This window comes from Eleutherodactylus coqui, chromosome 12 (assembly GCF_035609145.1).
Source record: "Eleutherodactylus coqui strain aEleCoq1 chromosome 12, aEleCoq1.hap1, whole genome shotgun sequence".
NCBI lineage: Eukaryota > Metazoa > Chordata > Amphibia > Anura > Eleutherodactylidae > Eleutherodactylus > Eleutherodactylus coqui.
In genome coordinates this window covers 130,648,858-130,669,474 of record NC_089848.1, presented here as the reverse complement: position 1 = coordinate 130,669,474, position 20,617 = coordinate 130,648,858, and the positions used below count along the sequence as shown (strand labels likewise).

The 20,617-nt window shown below is 46.3% G+C and overlaps 1 protein-coding gene across 1 annotated transcript in view; it reads left to right on the top strand.

Annotated features, from left to right (window-relative positions):
* The first annotated feature begins 1,793 nt into the window (after nucleotides 1-1,793).
* Nucleotides 1,794-20,617, top strand: part of PRTFDC1 (phosphoribosyl transferase domain containing 1) — a 42,112-nt gene continuing 23,288 nt past the window's right edge. Inside the window, exons 1-6 of the mRNA XM_066585422.1 lie at nucleotides 1,794-1,933; nucleotides 4,473-4,552; nucleotides 9,139-9,245; nucleotides 11,407-11,590; nucleotides 16,384-16,449; nucleotides 20,162-20,179. Coding sequence (XP_066441519.1) covers nucleotides 4,502-4,552; nucleotides 9,139-9,245; nucleotides 11,407-11,590; nucleotides 16,384-16,449; nucleotides 20,162-20,179 — 426 coding nt within the window. The 5' untranslated portion in view covers nucleotides 1,794-1,933; nucleotides 4,473-4,501. The remainder of the gene's footprint in view (nucleotides 1,934-4,472; nucleotides 4,553-9,138; nucleotides 9,246-11,406; nucleotides 11,591-16,383; nucleotides 16,450-20,161; nucleotides 20,180-20,617) is intronic.

The window sequence follows — 20,617 nt, the reverse complement described above, 5'->3', positions numbered from 1 at the left end:
AAAATTTTAAAAAACAGTATACATCACCTTAGAAGCGCTGTCAGCACTGACGCGTCTTCTTCCCGGCACTGTTTTTCATCTCTCTTGGCCGAAGATTTTTCAATCTCCGCCTCCTGGAAGCGCTGTCTGTGGTTGGCTGACACTTAGCCAATCACAGCCAGCGCTCGATAAACCACTCACAGCCATTCATCAAGTGCTGCCTCTGATTTGCTAAGTGTCAGCCAACCACAGCCAGCACTTCTAGTAGGCGGAGATTGATAAAATCTCGGCTAGGAGAGATGAAAAACAGTGCCAGGGAGAAGATGCGGCGGAGCCTCGAACAGTGCTTCTAAGTTGATGTATACTTTAAAGAAAAAATTTCTGCAGCTAGGGCTTATTTTTGGGGTAGGGATTATATTTCAAACCCGACGTTCCCCACTGAAAATCCTCACATATGGTGCTACAATGTTGCACGACAGGAAACTTCTTGTAGTGGATGGAAATTAGATGGAGGTGCTGACAGGAAGGGGCCATCGTTTCATGCTGCTTGCACCAAATTCTGACCTTCCATCAGCATGGGGCAACAGAAATCTGGATCCATCTGACCAGGAGATGTTTTTCCGCTGGTCAGTGATACAAGTTTTGCGCTCTTTTGCCCGCTGGCGTCTCACCTTTCTGTTCCTCTTAGACACAATGGTGCTGGAACTAGTCGATTAATGTTATAGCCCATCTGTGCTAAGGAGCGTCGAGTTGTGCATATGGACACATAGGTTGGAGCTCCAGCGTTGTATTCGGCTGCAATTTGGTGGACTGTTCAGCGCCTGTTCGTCCGAATGATTCTTGATATCCTCCTCTGAATATTTTTGTAAAACCCAATAAGTCACCATGATAAGGTCCGGAGGACACTACTGTATTTCTGCTGGTGTTTTGCATCTGTAATATGGAAGCGAGCCCCAGCCTGACCACAGGTCTCCTGCATCCTAACTCTGAGCATCATAGAAACGTATAATGCTTGGAGTTTTGGTCAGGAGACACATGGTCAGGCCAGAATGCATTTCCATAATATAGATGAAAACTGCAGACAATACGCTGCTGAGCTCCTGGCCTTGCAGAAACATCATGCTATCCTGTTACAGTGGAAGACAAGAACATGGATCCTGGAGAAAGTCTCCAACTTGAAACTGCAAGTGTCTTCTAATGTTAGATGGACTTGAGAAGAAGCCATCGAGGGGACAGTTGTTGGCCTGTTGGTAACAACAGCAGAAAATCTGTACCATATAGAGACCAGTAGGGTTGAGCAAACGCAACAAATAGAACCCTGTTTCGGGTTGAACTTTGCAAAAAGTTTAGTTCGGCACAAACTCAAACCCAAAGTTCTACCCGAAGCAAGGTTCTACTGGTTCGGTTCTCCCAACACTACTCCTGAACACTGGTGTATAATACTACACAAGAGCCATAAAAGCCCTGTATAACACCCAGACTACGGGCTTTTACTAATCTTAGACAGTGTTATACACCAGTTTTAGGGGTCTTGGTAAACTTCTGGTTCGGTTCGAACTAATTTGGACTGATTCAAACTTTTTGCAAAAGTTTGGCAAACCAGCTGAACTGAGCTTTTCAAAAGTTTTCTCATCACTAGTGGCTAGCTATAGTTACATTTCTCAAATAGTCCAAATCTCATATCGCTTCCTCTTCCTACATGAAGTCCTGCTTTCTTGTTGACCAAACAGGAACCACGCTTTGTAGTCTCGCTTTCACCAAACCTCTCATGTGGCTCGAATTACTCAAGTCATATGCTCTGCATTCCTTTCTGGGAATGAAAGGGTTATCACTGGAGCCTCAGACTGCCAGCAAATTGCAGAGAAACAAGCAGTGTCTTTTTGCTGAGCCCTCCTTCCCCCAGCTCAGATCCCCTTCTTCCTATAGTGCTCTACAAACAGGAAGGAAAGTTGAGGTGAGCTGGGGGGCTGCACATGGCGGGAGGGGACCATGGACGATGCAGTGAACTGGGGGCTTCTGCAGATTAAAAAGCGATGCTAATGTGACTTTTTTGGTAAACTATTGTGTTTTAGAGTTGTTGTGATAGTAGCAGCGGGAGCACGTGGGTCTGTGTGGCCATGATATGAGGTGGTTCCTTAAAGGGGCAGTTAGGAAATATGAATGTGCAGCGAAGCTCCAGGGATTATCACGGAGTGCATGCAGAACGCTGATGAGTTATTAACACCTCCTGTGGATGTTATTATAGGTTAAATGTTTATAATCGCTGATGTGAATGATTGAGATGTGGTTACATGAACTATATCCTGTAGATCTATCTGCATGATACACTATGGGGGAGATTAACCAGCTACAAGTGGCACAAACCAGCAGCAAGTTTCAGCCATGCTTGAACTAAAAACTTGCTGCTTTTTAAAAGTATGCATGCTGCTTTCAGCTGGCGGTGGACGCCCTGGCCTGGCAGATTTAGGGCTGGGTCCCTGCTGTTGATCCAGGTTTAGTTAAAGTGACAGCCCAGTTTCATCCTGACTGGAGGGGATGGGTATATTACTGGTACTGTTGTATCTTGTCTCCACCAGAAGAATGGATGGAGACAAGATGCACACCCAAAACCAACACTCGAAACTTGTCTGGGACAGATAATTAGCTCTTCCAGTTTCGGCGGTGTCTGTTCCCCCCTCCCCTCCACTACATTTCCCCACTATTAAGCTGCCAGGGCGGCTGTCAATGCAGCAACGCTGTGTGCTCGTAGCTCCGCAGTGCCCAGAGACCTTCTCCCCTGCCGGTGTCGGCCCTGTCATTCCCCACCCCTGCTGTCAAACCCCTGACGCTGAAGCCTCGTAGCTCCGCAGTGGCTGCAGAGCCTTTTCCCTGCCGACGTCGGCACCTTTTATTTTTCCTCCCCTGCTTTCACTGTCCCTGCGGCTCTGTCGTCTCCTGTCCTTGGTCCATCAAAGTCTTTCACCCGCCATCTCTCTCCTCGCCGCCGTCGCATATGCGTGCAATATGTGACAGCACAAAGGAAACGGACACCGCAGGATCCGTGAAGGGACAGCAGCGGAGTGTCATTGGCCCCCGGCACTCTGCCTTCTCCGATCTCTGATCTGGTGCAGACGATCACCCACTGTCAGTCTCCTCGCCGGCTTCGCATAATGCTTGCAATATGTGAAGCCAGCAAGGTCACTGACACTGCAGAAGCCAGTAAGGGGACAAGGGAGAGCAGCTGAGCCCTGCCAATCCAGTTCTGGGCGTGCATCTTGTCTCCACCCATTCTTCTGGTGGAGACAAGATACAACAGTACTTATATTACCTGCTGTCCCTCCCATGCACTGGTTTGGGATCCTGTTTTTAGCTGTCCAAGAAGGCGACTGCAAATTTGCAGCTACCTTTTGCACGCTGCGCACTGTTTTCTGATTGGCTAATGCAGATCAGGTGAGCAGTTCTGGCCAATCAGACAGCAAGTATGATGCATCAGTAGTCTAACACTACTAACGTACTGGGGGATTAGGTAGTCTGAAGATTTGGGTATGCCAACTTGGATGACTGAAAACAGGACCCGGAAGGGCATTGGCACAAATAACCAACATCAGGTCGTGTAAGGCTCATGCCCCTTGGTCTCTGCACTGGACTCTGTAATGAAACCAGAGGCTCGCTTTAAACTGTGATCAGCTGTTGAACTTGGTTTAATCAAAATGGGTTGCACCAACACTTTTTGATCTAAGATTTCAGAAACTAAATTCATGTGAGCTACAATCAAAGGCTCAACCTATATCGCATGCGGTGATCGGTGATCTTTGCAGCATTCATAGTGATAGTAAAAACTTGACCGCTTCCAGCAGCAAATGTGGATGTATCTTCACCACCCAGAAAAATGCTATCAGCCAAGTCCACCATCATGGATTTCACCAGTTGAACGTCGATCAACGACTTTGATCTGCCAAAATCGGGGAGCAAATTGATCTGGGATTTGAACCCAGAGCAAGGACTAAACCACGTTGGTGCAATGTTTTTTTACGTGATCGGAGATCTCCTCTTGTTGATCTCTGATCAAAATGTTGGTGCAACTGGCCCTTAAAGAGTATTCCTTGGGATAGGGTCCACCACTCAGGATCCCGGCTGATCAGCTGATCCTCTGGCCTGCAGCAGGGCTGGACGTTGTTATCGGTGATCAGAGATGGAAGTGTTTCAGACGGCTTCATTCCCATTAGAACGAATGGAAGCGATGCCTCCTATTACACTGACCGCAACGAGGAGCCAGAAGTGTAGGGGACCGTCTGTGCCTGATCGCCATGTACAAGGCCTTTACTAACTACAGAATATTTCTATGTAAGGCCACGAAAGGGTGTTTTGCTTCTCCCAACTAACAGTTTTGCAATCTGTAGCAAAGCAAACCTGATCTTGGAACTTGCAGGTTAATTGTTTGCTCTTATTTGCTAACCTGCCAAAAATGACCTGCAAGAAAAAAAATCTCCCCGTTCTGTTTACTCCTCCTGCAGCAATCACCAGACATCCCGCTCCGGTATCAATGGATGACGGCTGCCCTCACACTCCTCTCAGCCCGGCTCATGGATTGGTGGTAAGTAACGCGGACGCTTCTGATTGGAATGATAGAATTACAAATATATAGAAAATTATACAGTAAAACCCAAAAGTGTCGCTTTTCAAGTAACGCCGCATAGAGACTGATGGGGTTCCAGCTGCTCACAATGCTTCCATAGTATGTAGGTGGAAGTAAGTCACCCGCCAGGCCTGGACCGCTTCTCTGACTACCTGATACACAGGGTGTATATATATATATATTGTTACATACATCTAGTCTTCGATACTGCATGCTGCCCATGTGAGCCGTACAAGCCAGCCAGAGCAGATCGTAGTGTCTAAAGTATGGTGACCAGATTTTCCTAGGGTCAAAGGGGTGTGGTTAGGGGCGGGGCTTACCACAACATATGATTTTTACCTCCATTTTTATAAAAAGTACAGGGTCATTTCAAAAAAGACAGGAAGCAAATTCCACGGCATTTCTACAGTCAAAATCTGTACCATTGGTGCGGAGTTTGACTGGAAATCAGCCGCGTATCCGCAGCTGATTAGAGATGAGTGAACGTACTCTTTTCGGGTGTTTTTGCACTTAAGCACCGCTTTTTCCGAGTAACTGACTACTTGGACGAAAAGATTCGGGGGGCACAGGGGGGGCGGCGTGGTGGAGCGGGGGGTAGCAGTGGGGAACAGGGGGGAGCTCTCTCCCTCCCCCCACTCCCCTCTGCAACCACCCGCTCACCCCCGGCGCCCCCCGAATCTTTTCGCCCGAGTAGTCAGTTACTCGGAAAAAGCTACGCGGCGCTCCCCCCCCCCCCCCCCACACCTCCTCTATAGGCTTCCCATTGTCTGCGCTCCTCGACTTCTGGCTCCCAATGGCCTGTAGTGGGCTCACCCGACCAGCAGCACCACATGTGACCTGGCCGCTGGGGAGCGCTGACAGTGGGTAGTCTTCGGAGCGCCACATGGTATGAGATCATCTGTGTATGTGCAACTCATTGATAGTTAAAATCTGCACCAATGGTGCGGATTTTGACTGTTTTTTTGGATGCGGAAAGACTAATGATGAATACTGATACATTGTGTACATCAGGTAGTCAGAGAGGCGGTGCAGACATCTTTCTTTATCCAGGCCCAGAAGGTCACTTTAATTAAAGGGGACTTGTCAACTTGTCTGTTTTAATAAATAATTGTATTCCTCGTGATAAAACTATTCTGTAGCCCCTGTATGAGTGCCGGCCACAGGTTAGATGGGAGAAAGGAAAGCGGTGGGGCAAACCCAATCATCTCAGGGGCTCAGGTCTCAGATAAATATCCAGGACCCAAAAGCCTTAGAGAGGGTTAACAAAAATAGATAGATGATGGAGGTGCTTCCAATTGGGTTTAGTTCTCTGTTGGGCTGCTTCTAGCTTGGATATCCTGCTTGCAGATGCCTCTTGGAAGCCACCATGAGAGGAACACATGTGGCTGCAGGATGTCCTGAACATACAGCTGAGCTGTCATTGTCCCTCATACCACCACTACTGGGGGGGACCGACTGTTGTATGCGATGGCCTCACAGACAATCACACCAGCAGGGGGCAGTGTGCTGCTCCACAGCAAAGGCAGGATTGAGGCGCTCACCCTGAGGTCTCCAGACACGAACACAGCCATTGTCCATGACCAAACTAAACCTGGATCATTGCTGAAGACAACCCAGTTACACTCGTGAGTGGTTCTGAAAGATACAGGGATGTAACGATGGCACAATCTGTCTCTGTATGGTGGACAACAAAACACTTGGAGCTGCTGGCGCTTGTCGGACGATCAGACGCTCCTCTTTAGTGGTGGTCTTTCGGGGGTCCTGAGCCTGGTCACCTTGTGTGCCCTCACACATTCACTGGCCCCAACACCTCCTAACAGTCTGGTCAGATGATCCTCTCTACTGGTAGTCTGTAGGGGGATCCTGAGCCTGGTCACCTTGTGTACCCTCACACATTCACTGGTCCCAACACCTAACAGTCTGGTCAGACACTCCTCTCTACTGGTGATCTGTAGGGGGCATCCTCAGCCTAGTTACCTTGTGTGCCCTTACCTCCTAACAGTCTGGTTAGGCCCTCCTTTCTACTAGTGATCTGTAGGGGGCGCCCAGAGCCGGTCACCTCGTGTGCCCCCATTCACTGGTCCCAACACCTCCTAACAGTCTGGTCAGACGGTCCTGTCTACTGGTGGTCTGTAGGGGGGTCCTGAGCCCGGTCACCTTGTGTGCCCTCACACATCCGCTGGTCCCAACACCACCTAGCAGTCTGGTCAGATGATCCTCTCTACTGGTAGTCTGTAGGGGGCTCCTGAGCCTGGTCACCTTGTGTGCCCTCACACATTCACTGGTCCCAACACCTAACAGTCTGGTCAGACACTCCTCTCTACTGGTGGTCTGTAGGGGGCATCCTCAGCCTAGTTACCTTGTGTGCCCTTACCTCCTAACAGTCTGGTTAGGCCCTCCTTTCTACTAGTGATCTGTAGGGGGCGCCCAGAGCCGGTCACCTCGTGTGCCCCCATTCACTGGTCCCAACACCTCCTAACAGTCTGGTCAGACGGTCCTGTCTACTGGTGGTCTGTAGGGGGGTCCTGAGCCCGGTCACCTTGTGTGTCCTCACACATCCACTGGTCCCAACACCTCCTAACAGTCTGGTCTGAACGGCCCGGTGGGGAACAATTCATCGATGCTACCATCTTTATGCTACCTCAATAATGCGCCCCTCTCAGACTCTGGTAACGGGGTGAAATCTCTTCTCTGCGTCGTAGAGGCATCTAGTGGTCAACAAGCTCCACACAAGTGGAAGAAGAGGTCACTACACACAAGGAGCCTCCGAGAGCCTCTTATAGGCCAAGGGGGGAACCACTTTTAGGGCCTCCGGTGACAAGACCGTCCATCTAATCACCACAACTCTCATCATTTACAGATCTGCCTGAGATGGAACTGCAGGAGGGTTCTGCAGCAAAATGACAACTTGTTCTTGGGGCGTAATTGTTTTTAGGAAGAGTACATTTTCCCTGTAGGTTCCTCTCTGTTCCACTGATCGAAAATACTCACCAAAACACATAAGTATGAAAGTAAGTGGCCTAAAGATAGGTTCCCATGTAATACATTTTTTTTTACTGCAGATCTCACACATCACATGCGTATGGTGCTGCAGATATGCTCAGGTTTTCGCCGTAGCGTTACAAAGGATGAAATTAACAACAAAAGGAATTTACCTGCTCTTTACTATGGATGACCCATCCTCAGGATAGGTCATCAACATCTGATCAACGAGGTTTGCTGCTCGGGATCCCTGCCATTCAGCTGAATGCAGAGACCATGGCACTTGAGTGAGTGCTGCAGTCTCTACTCAGGACTGGGATATCAAGTCCATCAGTCACTTGACTTGACATCAGCTCAGTCCTAATTAAGTGAAAAGCTTGAACTAAGCACAGCCACTATACAATGCACAGCGCTGTGTCTAGTATGGACTAAAATGATGGTGGTGCTCACCCAAGCACCGTGGTGCTGCAGTTAGCTGATCGACGGGGATCCTGAGCGACGGACCCCCACAGATCAACTGTTGATGACCTATCCTGAAGATAGGTCTTGGATCGTTTACTCCTAGAAAACCCCTTTAGCACTTCAAGTACTGGCCTATGGCCTTGGGAACTGAGCATTTTCTTTTCTAAATTTAACTTTTTCATCCACGGATTCTCAGAGCTATAACATTTTTTTCTATATTTCATAATCCTGGTTACCTGATCATATTTTTCTTACTTTTGGTTTAGCAGTTTTTAATTAATAATCACTCTGCCCTTGCTGTAATAGATATCTGCTCTGCATGCACTGACTCCCTGATTAACCTCTGTGTATGAGCACAAGTCAATCTGAAAAGAGAGAGAGAGAGATGCTGCCTGGAGCATTGATGAGAGAGAGGCGTGTCTCCCTGAACCAATGGGGCGACAGGAGGTGTGCCTCAGACCACCACAGAGACCCTGTAGGCTCTGTAGCTAAATCATAGTCACAGATCAAAAATTTGAGCCAAAAATCACAAAAAAGCAGCAAGCATTAAGGAAACTGAACAGCAGGTAAGTATCACCTATAGATATTGAATTAAAGGGGCTGTCCTACTTTTTACTATTGGTGACCTATCCTCAGGTTAGGTCATCAGTAGCAGATTAGCTGGGGTCTTCAATTTATATTCCCCAGAAATTCGCTGCTCCCCCAGGGTGGTCCTATTAATGGGACTCATCATGTAATACCAGTCTTGGCCACTGCACAATGTAAGGAGGTGACTGCTTTTGGCACAAAGATTACTCTGTACACACAATGACTGGCCCAAGGGAACAGCTAATTTGTTGAGGGACCCCTGCCCATCTGCTATTGATGACCTATCCTGAGCATAAGTCATCAATGGTAAAAAGTGAGAAACCCCTTTAAATATATTGTTTTTATCTGACAACTAGACATTCACATTAATGCTACAAGTAAACAGACTTGTTGTCAGACATAGTAGTCATGTATGTGCAGCTCTCATGTGACTGTCCCATCACAGAATTTTGTAATACTGACACAGCTTTTGCTTCTTTTTTATGTGACTAATATTATTTTCTACTTTGTAGATTTCAGACAGCTGGACTGGATATAACCTGGATGTCTTCTCTCTGCCCCACCACTACTGTGAGGATCTAGAGTGTGTCTTCATACCACATGGCGTCATAGTTGACAGGTATGTCCACCTTAGAGTTTCATGAGCGTCCAGCACCGTTTTGGTAGCATCTCCCAACGACTTCGGGTGTATGTATCACTCGCCTCATCTCAATTGTTTCCTATTTCATTTCCTTTCCGTAGTTATTGTCACAGATACATTGGAGCAGATGTACGAATATATGCATAAAAATATTGACAAGTATGACGTCTTGTTCACCATATTTATGAAGCTCTTCCATCACTCTTGTTAACAGATGGACGAGGGTTCAAAGTGTGACTCATTTGCTCAGATTTCCTATCACTTTTCTTCTCATCTGTGTTATTTTCATCAATCCAAAAATGTAACACAAAGATGTGCAGAAAGGACAAAACAACTACAGCCCTAGGGACAACACCTGCATGGGGTTTGTGTGGGGTTCTTCTTCAGAGCAGTAGACTTAAAGTTCATACATTTATTAAGAAGAAAAACAAACATAGGAAGAACATACAAGCTCCATGCAGATGTTGTCCATAGTTGGATTTGAACCTAGGACCCCAGCGCTGAAAGGCAACAATTGAACCACCACCATGTTGTTACATACTACTTTGAGGGGTATTGATAATGTTCTGGTTCGGCTCCAAACTGAACTTTTCAAAAGTTTGCTCAACACTAAAACGGACCCAACAAGTCATCCACTTCTTCACATAGCAATGGCCAACAAAAGATTCCTCATTCTTTTACAGTTTGAGAAATACAGCCTAATGATGATTTCTGAGACTTCCCTTGACAATGGGTACGACAAGATCATCAAGGTCACTCTTTTTAGCTGCTGTTGACTATTACCAGTGAAATTTATGTTAAAGGACTTTTCTGGAACTCCTCAATATCCGATATGTGGGGGTTTGCTGCTTGGGTCCCCCTCAGATTAGCTGTTTGATGAGACCACTGCATTCGGTGGAGCTCTGTAGCCTCTTCTCAGGCCAGTGACGTCTTATTCATTCATCACATAGCCTAAAGGGGCATTCCATACAAGTGGATCATACTGAGCAGACACCACCACCATGAAACCCTTTCCCTAGTATGACTAATAGTCAGCATGCAACTATGCAGCATAGAGAGAGACAGCAACCAGCAATCTCTGCACAATGTGCATTAACCCTTGTCCTGCATAGCGACAGGTCTGACCTTGTGTCGCGGCCACCATGCCACGACGCTGTCGGGACCGACAAGCCGCGACACAGGGGCCTTTTGAAGTCTTTCATTAAATATAAAAAAAATATATTTGGCATCACGGCGTCCATATAAGTCTAATTTATTAAATAACACATCATTTATCCCACACGATGAACAACGTCAGCAGAAAAAAAAAACACCAGAATTGCACTTTTTTTTTTCACGCTGTCTCCAAGAAGAAAATGTATAAAAAAGCAATCAAAAAGTCACATGAACTCCAAAATGGTACCAATAGAAACTACAGGATGTTCCGCCAGAAATGAGATTTCAGTCAACCATATCAACAGAAAAATTGTTATTAGTCATAGCTGCCGAAAATAGTTGCACTTTATGAAAGCAATACCATAAAAGTTGAAACCATATAAATTTGGCATCATCGTAGTTGTCCTTACCCGCAGAATAACGCTATCATGTCGTTTTTGCCACACTGTGTAAGCCGGTGAAGTTTTTTAGTACATTTTACAGTTCATTAAATGGTGCCATTTGAAAAATACAACTTGTCCCGCAAAAAAACAACAAGCCGTCATGCAGCTACATAAACAAGAAAACAAAGTTATGTTTTTTGGGGGGTTTTTTGAAAGCGAGGAGAAAAAACTAAAAGTAGTTTTAAAAAAGTCTGCATCATTAAGGGGTTAAGGCGCAGCTCACCTTATAACCAGAGGGATACAGTGTGCGATGTTCACTGGAATTCCATTGTAGCCGAGCCTTTTCATATCAGAGTCGCTACTTTGTTTCTCTATACTTTCTTTTAACAATAGCCTGTATCTTGAAAGATGGCGGCGGCTCTGATGTCCCGACGGCCCCGGAGACGCTTTCATCTCTTACCTTTGATGAGGACAATACCGTCACGTCCCGTAACCTCTGTTACAGTTCCATTAATATTCTTACCATCAGCTGACGACTCGCCTTCTGCGTTCGTCGGTCATAATTGAGGCTCGGAGACATTTATCGTGTTTTTGTTTTGCAGGATAGAAAGGTTGGCCAACGATATTATGAAAGACATCGGAGACAATCGCATCACCGTCCTCTGCGTGCTGAAAGGAGGCTACAAGTTCTGTGCTGATCTCGTGGAGCAAATCAAGAGCCTGAGCCGCAATTCCGAGAGGTTTATCTCCATGCGAGTGGACTTCATCAGGCTGAGAAGTTACTGTGTAAGTCAACTGCTGTTATTTTAGAAGGGTTTTACCTCTTTCACCTGCGTATAATAAAACAAAGCCGTGAGTGTGCGGAACGTCGTTTGGTCGCCCAACTATCCTTGGAAATTTAGGTTTGTGACAAAATGGAGATTACTCCAAAGTAAACTAAAAGTTTCGTATACCGTATATACTGGAGTATAAGCCGAGTTTTTTTAGCACATTTTGAATTCCCCCGCCGTCAGCGCTGTATAACTAAGCGCTGTGATTGGATCGAGCGCCAGCCAATCACAGACGGCACTCCATCATTCACAGCCATTCAGTGACTGACATCACTGAATGACCGTGATTGGTTTATCGAGCACCAGCTGTGATTGGCTGGCGCTCGATCCAATCACAGCGCTTAGTTACACAGTGCTGATGGCGGGGGAATTGAAAGCTGAGCAGTAAGATGACAGCGAGGAATATTCTCAAGCAGCTTGCCGCACCGCCGGGGAGATCATTGTGCCAGCGACATAGACGCCATCTGGGAGGTGAGGATTGCATTTTTTTTTTACCTAGTATATACTCGAATATAGCTAGGCTTATGCTCAAGTCAATAAGTTTTACCAGTTTTTTGTGGTAAAACTTATTTACTCGGGTCGGCTAATACTCGAGTATATACGGTAACTAGTTTTAAGTGGGTTGGCTCCCAAAGCAACCTTGTCCATATAATGCTCTGATGCATCATATTGGAGGGATGGGGGAATAAGTCAGAAAGATAGAAAGATGTGAGGTTTTTTTTCTTTTTCATTTGTTTTTTTGGGTGTATTTCCCCCTCTCTATGACATACAAGCGCCATGTATCTGTACATTTCATGGCTGGCCAGTAATTTAAAATGTATGTCTAGATGTGCTCTTGGGACTTTGAGCCCATATCGATTGGTTGCTCCTTTTTCTAAAAGTGTTGTTTTTGTGAGACTTTCCCCTTTAAAGGAGAGCTCCATGTGTAGGAAAGTGATACAATAGGGGGCAATAGTTGCACTCCCCTGGAATGGCAGCACGGCAAACGGTCTGTCAGCTGCAGCCACCGCTGGCCACACTGGTAGCGAATCGGTGACAGGGAGGAAAAGTGGAGGGGACACGATGCCTCTGAAACAATATGGAAAGGTCCTGGATACAAGAACAAAGCTTTACCAAACTAGTGGCACAACGCATTTCAACATCAGATTACTGCCTTCCTCAGGCCACTTAACCTGAAGTTCAATTAAACAGTCTGAAGCGATTTAAAAAGTGCAGGAGGGAGGTGTCCACATGGCATCACATGGCTCGCCCCCGTAGCCCCAGGAAGATGACAGACAATCATTTTGGAAACTCCTCTTCATATAGCCTATTAGCAAGTTAATATAGGGGGTCTATCAGGGACTTACATATAATTCAAGGGGCCCCATGCCAAAACTTTGAATTAGAACCCTTCTCCCAAAACAAAATAATTTGGATATGGTTTTGCAGTGAGTCAGACCTAGAAGGTGTTAGGCAGCAAGGGAAAATGAGATGGTAGTCACAGTGGCTCTGCTGCTCCTCCTGGCAGAGTGGAAAAATGCCAGTCTTAAAGTCTAACTATACAGGGGTAAAAATATAGGCAGATATTATGGCCTGCTACCCGTGGAGTCGGGCAGGGGAAGGTGTTAGTTTGTTGTAATGCCAGTCCGTATATGAGTATGGACCCTTTCCGGACAAAAATAATAAAATATAAAAAGTGAAGAACTAAACAATAATAGGGGTAGTAGTCCTTGCTCTCCTGTAGTGTCATGTGGTACCTCAGTGCAGATGTTGTGGTTGATGGGAAGCACTCCACTTAAATGGTGAAAACCATTTAAGGCTGCCTGTCCACGGGCTTACTGAGATCCCGCAGCAGATCTCCACCGCGGTAGCCGCCGCTGGGGAGCAGGAGACAGCTGACGGTCCTCCACACTGTGCCTGTCTGACAGACAGATAGGCTCACTGCAGAGAATCGCAGCAAATCGCGGCATGCCACCATTTGTCATCCACAAGTGGAGAATCATAGCGATCATAGTGGACAGGGGGGGCTGCGCTTTCCATAGCAACGCTATGAAAAGCGTTCACTGCATTCTCCACTGCCGGATTAACACTGCGGGGACACATTGAAAATTTGCCCGTGGACAGGAGCCATTGGCAGTGAGAGGGGAAATCATTGAACTTGCAGCAGTAAATCAATTTACATTACAATCATTGGACGCAGATGATGAGTTAAATTTCCAGATATTGAATCCTTTGAATTACGCTTTCAGACATGGATCACTTCTGAAATTGTCTCAGGGAACTGATATTAACTTCCAGCTTTGCTCCCTGGCTCTGACTGTTGCATTAAACATGACTTGCTGAATTGATTTCCTTTATTTCCTTCCCTTGTCTGTCCTTTCGCTTTCTCTCCTCTCACTGCTAAACGTTTCTTGTAATTCTCCTTGTTCCTCCCCAGTCTCTATCTCTGGACTGTCTTCTCTCAGCTATCTCCAGGACTAGACTGACTAACCCCGCCCACTCTCTACCTTTTATACAATCCCTCTTCACTAATCTTGAGCTAAAGGAAATCTGACTATCCAATCCCAATTGTAGCTAGGGGTGACTGACAGGTGTTGGAGCAGGCTAGGGTGTATTCTGTAAAGTGATGTAGGGTTAGGTAACAGACACATCTAATTCACACACTTAAAGTCATACACACATATTTACATAACAGTGGCTGTGGGACCCCAACTCTGGGGTACTGCACTATCTCTAGTAATGCTGTGGACTTGGAAAGAGCGGTTCAACTCTAGTAAACCTCTAAATAACACAGTCGCCAAATAATAGTCAGATACCAGGTTTACACAGTGGTAGTGATTACAGTTCTGTTACCTCCAATGAGCACCAGTGATGTCTCCTCTGATTTGAGTAGTCAATTTTCATTTTTTTTTTGTAATTTATTTGGGCCCAGACTGCCATGAAGACTTCTAGCCACGAATCGTCTCTGTACAGTCTCTCCATTCTGGCACTACCCCCAATTCCTCTCTGTACCCCTTCTGTGGCCCCACTAAGTGCTAGTACCCCCTTACAGCCCCTAAAATGTATAGTGCCTGCTCTGTATGTCCCACACCCCCTTACCTGAAAGCCTGGCCAGCAGGACAAGCCTCTTTGTAACTAACAGTCTTGCTAATCTGGTAGCTGCTTTTCTCGGTGCAGTGGCTGCCGCCTCCTCCCTTCTCCAGCAGTACTATACCGAGAGCAGGAGAGACAGGGAAGAGTCGACCTCTGCACTGAGAGAAGCAGCCACCAGACCTTAAGACTGTAAGTTACAAAGACATTTGTGCTTCTGAATGGACTTTTGGGGAGGACCCAGCAAACCGGTTGGACGGGGCCATTCTGCCTTGGGCCCCTCTGTGCATCGGGCCCCATAGCAGTTGTGCTGTCCGCCTACATTGGCCACATGCCACTGGGTGCTCTGTCCAAGATTCTCAGTTCTTGTAGAGAGTAGTTAAAGGGAACCTGTCACCCGCTTGTAAAATCAGCACACCGGCCGAACATCTGACTCTTTTCCCAGTCCCATGCACACTCTCCTATGCAGGTCTATGGGATACTGCGCACCCAGGACTCTGAAAAGAGTCAGATTTTTGGGGTTGTCCTAAGCATAGAACCACTTTTAGTTATAAGAACAAAGGAACTCCAAGGTCTGTTTGGCTCTTTCCCTAAATAATGGTATTTCTGTCACCTTTCGTGGAGTACTAAGCAATATGCCATTAGTTACCATCAGGAAAAACAACTCTAAGCCCCGGGTACAAGGCATGTGCATGATCATTGCTAGTATTGAGCGAACCAAAATAGTCGAACCCTGACAAGTCGTCTTCTTCTTCTTTTCGTCCTGAGTCGTTGTCTTCTCCGTCATCATTTACTTCTCCACTGTCGTCTTCTCCTTCTCCGCCGTTGTCTTCTTCCACACAATCGTCTTCTCCTTTTCTTTCTCTGCTGTCGTCTTTGCCTTAAAGAGGTTGTCTATGGTTAGAAAAACATGGCTGCTTTCTTCCAAACACAGCGCCACCCTTGTCCATGGGTTGTTTCTGGTATTGCGGCTCAGCTCCCATTCACTTCAATGGAGCTGAGCTGCAAAAACACACACAGCCATATGAACAAGGGTGGTACCGTGTTTGAAAGAAAGCAGCCATGTTTTTCTAGCCCTAGACAATCCCATCTAAATAGCTCAACAGTCCTTAGATACCCTCCTAGGTGACCTAAGAGTGTAATACAGGACGTTTATGGCTCTTAGACAGTGTTATACACCAGTTTTAGGGGTATTGGTGAAGTTCCAGTTCAGTTCAAACTAATTCAGACCCAACCAAACTTTTTGCTGAAACTCTACGAACCTCCCAGACTGAAGTTTTGAATAGTTCGCTCATTACTAGTCCTCATTATTATATCAGGCATTCTCCCCTATTTCCAGTATATCAGATATCCAGGATCTGTCAAGAACGCACTCCAGCGGTAAAACCTCTCCCAGACGTCGACAATGTTCACCTGCTTTTTGGAATTTCCAGCAGTTTCAGTATTTTCCCTGCATACACCTTCCCTGCGGGTTTGTCTTGTTTTTGCTATAAGTAGTTAGTAATTTCTCCATCTAACGAGGTTTGACTATTTCATCTTGCTTCTCTTGCTGATTTGTCCAATGTTCTCGCATGTGTAGTCGTTGGGCTGTGAAAACCTTGGTGACTAAGAGATCTGCGATGACTCAGGTATGAGTGCGCCTGTAATCTCCGGCTAATACCCTCATCTTGTTTTATTTAGAATGACAAGTCTACAGCAGACCTGCAGATAATTGGAGGGGAGGACCTGTCCAAATTGACTGGAAAGGTATTTACTGCATCATTTCACCATAATATAAAGTGACTCCACTTAAACCGCTCCACCTTCCCGCTGCACGACAAAAGACTATTCACTCGCTGTATCCTACAGAACCCATACTGAACGGACGGGATAAAAGCAAAGTACTATGTTTCCCCGAAAATAAGACACTGTCTTATATTAATTTTTTCCCCCAAAAGAGGTGCTAAGTCTTATTTTTGGGGAATACCTTATCTTGCGTACCTAGCAGGCTCGGTCCAGGTCCCTCCTGCTGCTCTCCAGAGCCCCAGTGCAGTTCCTGCAGTCCTCGGCCGCCCACACAGGATCACTTCCTGGTTAAGGGATTTATAAATCCCGCCTCCTTGAAACGATGGCTGTGATTGGTTATTCTAGTGTTGCTCAGCAAATCAACGCAGCGCTCGATGAACCAATGCGATGGCTGTGATTGGTTCTTCAATCGCTGCTCAGCTAATCAATGCAGCACTAACCATTGCCAGCCTGTTTCCAGGAGAATTAATATGGCCACCATTACAGCTCCCACAAGCATTGTGTCTCAGTGGTTGTCATGGATGAGCACTATCCATACACCCTAATAGGGTGTGACCAACAGTCATCCATCAGTAACGTGTGTGTAGTTGTGCATATGCAAATAAGGGAGATGAAACAGTACCTCCACAGTGCCACCTATTGGAAGGCAGCAATACCTAAAGTCAATGTTAGACTCTTTATACAAGCCTTGCAACAATGACCAGGAATTGCAAGCAACATCAAACTCCATATACAGACAGCTGTTTCAGTGTTTTTGCCCTTCATCAGTGTATAGTAGGAGTCTGACTTTGCTAGTGAGAGGCCTGGGATGGGGATCAGAAACGCTATATTTTCTCCTTTGGGAGAGCACCTAGACGGTGAGTGAGGAGACTTAACAGGCCATTTACACTCCTCTGGGTAATATGCAAATAAGGGAGATGAAACAATACCTCCACAGTGCCACCTATTGGAGGGCAGTAATACCTAAAGTCAATGTTAGACTCATATGTGCATGGCTCTGACTTTTCTTTCAATTCCTGGTCATTGTTGCAAGGCTTGTATAAAGAGTGTAACCTTGACTTTAGGTATCGCTGCAACAACCAGGGCTATAGTGAGGTTGTTGTGCCCCCCGAGGACACCGTAAGGTGAAACATGTTGGGGCGACTATAGGTTAGACTTTTAATAGGGTTTTGGTGGCGCTGACCTACAAATTTTTACATAGGCTTTTGGAAGTTGGCCATCCATGCGTATGTTTAAGTGTGTGTATGCACAATCACACACACCTTACTGATTGATGACTGCGGGTCACAGTCCCTTTATTTGCCCCTTTTTGATTTTGCCCTTGTCCATTTTGAATAATAAAGCATTTATACTTTAGTAGATATTACCTTTGGGTATTTTTTGCCTTTGGCAATTAGAATTCTGTTAAGGCTATATAAAGCCCCTGGGCATGCTTGCTGGACCATGTGTTCGCAGCCAGGAGCACCCTGCTACTGAAAGTGTTCTTCAATGCCAAGGAAGCGTTATCACTCGCATGGCGGCGCAGGACAGGGACGACTTTTTGAGCAAAGAAATGGCAGCTGGGCATCCGATACTGTGGGTTAGCATAGAGCATGGCACTGCGGAAAGAGTCTGTGTCAACTAGCCTGAAGGGCAGCATCTGCCAGCAGCTGTGTAATGCTTGTATTCAGGCTCCACGCTCATGGATGGTTGGGGTAGTGTTCTCTTTTATGTTCCCATAGCTGGGGGATGGAGGGCTGCTGACCTGTGACACAATGGAATATGGGGTAGATGTAAATGTCGGTGAAGGTGGTGGCTCAACTTCTAGTCTCTAGTCTCATGGCCGCCTACTGCAGACAGACTGCTGTGTGTCTGTAACTTGGAGCAAGAGGGCCCTAGCTTTAGGAGACAGCGGGGATGAGCAGCAGGCCTTTTCACAGTGGCACTACTGCCTCCCACCCGGAGGGGAGCCAGAGACACGTCCAGGGTGCCTGAGGGGAGGCTTGAAAAAGGGGAAAGCTTGGAGGATAACCCATAAAATACATTACTTCTTAGTCCTTGTGTCACGGGTGATGCCACCATTCCTTCCTGTGCGGTGAAATGATAGTCCACACGTACAGATGAAAAAAATGCCAGGAACGGTCGGCAATGTTGCTTTACTTGTAAACTCCAACAGTAACAGTTCAGTGATACATATGCCAATATACAGCATGGGTGCAAGTAAAGCGGGTGGTGAGGTAGAACACAGGATGAATACTGAGCCCACAGTCCTAGTTATCTGTGAAGCTCCACTCCTGGACAACAACACACTTCTGTTTCCTCCAGACTCTCAACCTGTCAACACTCATGCATTCAAGCATCTCTCAATGCTGTGTGGCGATCTCCTCCTTCTCTCTCTCACTCTTTAGGCTGCGACCTTCTGAGGGTAGTAGTCCTCCAGCACCCATAAGGCCATCCTATCGGCCTTCTCCATTTCTGGGCCTCAGTAGGACAAGGCATGGTTTCTCCTACAGCGTGGTAGGCTCCAGACAGATTCTCCTTGCAGACTAGACAAGACTGACTAGCTAGACTCTCTGCAACAACAACTCCCTCCACTCACACTCCGCAAACACTAATATATGGCATGGTCAGGTGACCACAGACTCACACCACAAAAGGATACATTGCTTGACATAGACAGCTCACTCGCAGACATTAACTCTTTCATTCCTGCAGAGGTGCAACACATACTTCATGCATACAGAAGTTGCAGACAATACAAAGACACGAGACAAACATGAAAGGCATTCTGAAGTGGCCTATAGGTTTGGGCCACCACACCTCCAATGGAACCTGTATAAGTTCTCTGCTGGTATACAAGCTTTCACACCAGCAGCAATATATCCTCTGTAGAATATCTGTCCCTAACAACAGGCCACGTATTATAAAACTGGCGCAGCTTCTCTGTCCTGCGCTCAACTGTAAAACGGCCGCTGGTTACACTGTGCCTGTGTTATATATGTCCAGATCATGTGATGCAGGCGTCCACTGAAACTGCTGCCCATATGCAGGATGGAGGACCTATCAGAACCCTGGCTGCTGATTGGCTGCACATTGACCTCTGCAGTAGAAATTATGGGAAATTTTGATTTTTCTGTGATTTTCGCCAAAAATCAGTTTGGACTTACCTGATTTGTCTTTGCGAAAATTGGGACGATCATGTCGTCCGGCCGATCAAGATGAGCAACACTACTGCCTGACAACTCTCCCCACGTGTTGGTCGTACACACTCGTTGAGCGCAATGGAGAAGTGGAAGCTGATGCTGGTAACCAGCTGCACCTCTGCATACAAAGCACATATTCCGGACAGACGTTCTATAAGCCGCTTGCAGACAGAGACATCAAAAACTATAAAGTATATTAGAAAGTTGTATAAGCTATATTGTGATATAAAACTGCATTAACATAAAATGAGAATCTCTTCGAGTGTCGTCAAGGATTAGAAACAAGACATAAACTTTTCAGGATTTTTTTTTTTCAAAAACAGCGCCACTATTGTCCATGGCCGTATCTGGTATTGCACAACCTATAGATAAGAGTGGCGCTGCTTTAGGAAAAAAGGCAGATCTTTAGTTATGTAATCCAAGCCACCTCCTTTATAACGCTGCTGGAGTGAACATCCCAACACTGACTTTGTGTTTTCTCTTTTCTGCAGAATGTGCTGATTGTGGAGGTAAGCTACCGACTTTAACATTTCCAGACCTCTTCGCTTTTTCGCTGACAGGGCAGCGGTATCGCGCTACCGTAGGATCAGACCACTTCCATGATCCTGGCCCCTATAACAAGAGGAATAAATTGTGTTCCCTATTTGCTAAGTATTGAGGGGCGCCCCAAACCTTACTGCTGCCTGAAGTGAAGTGTGAAATGCCCCCCCCCTCAAAAAAAAATTACCAAAACCTACTTTTACAGGCATTGAAAGCACCAATACACAAAATACCCAACACATATTTGAACTATTAAGACAGAGTAATAGCGCCCCCTATTGCAGCCCCAATAGTAACCTTCTTAATGGCCCCAGTAGTTATAGGGGTCCCAATAGTGGCTCCAGTAGAATTAACCTTTTCCAATCCAATTTGTATCCTGGTCTTCCTAGGGGGCTTACTCTTTATCT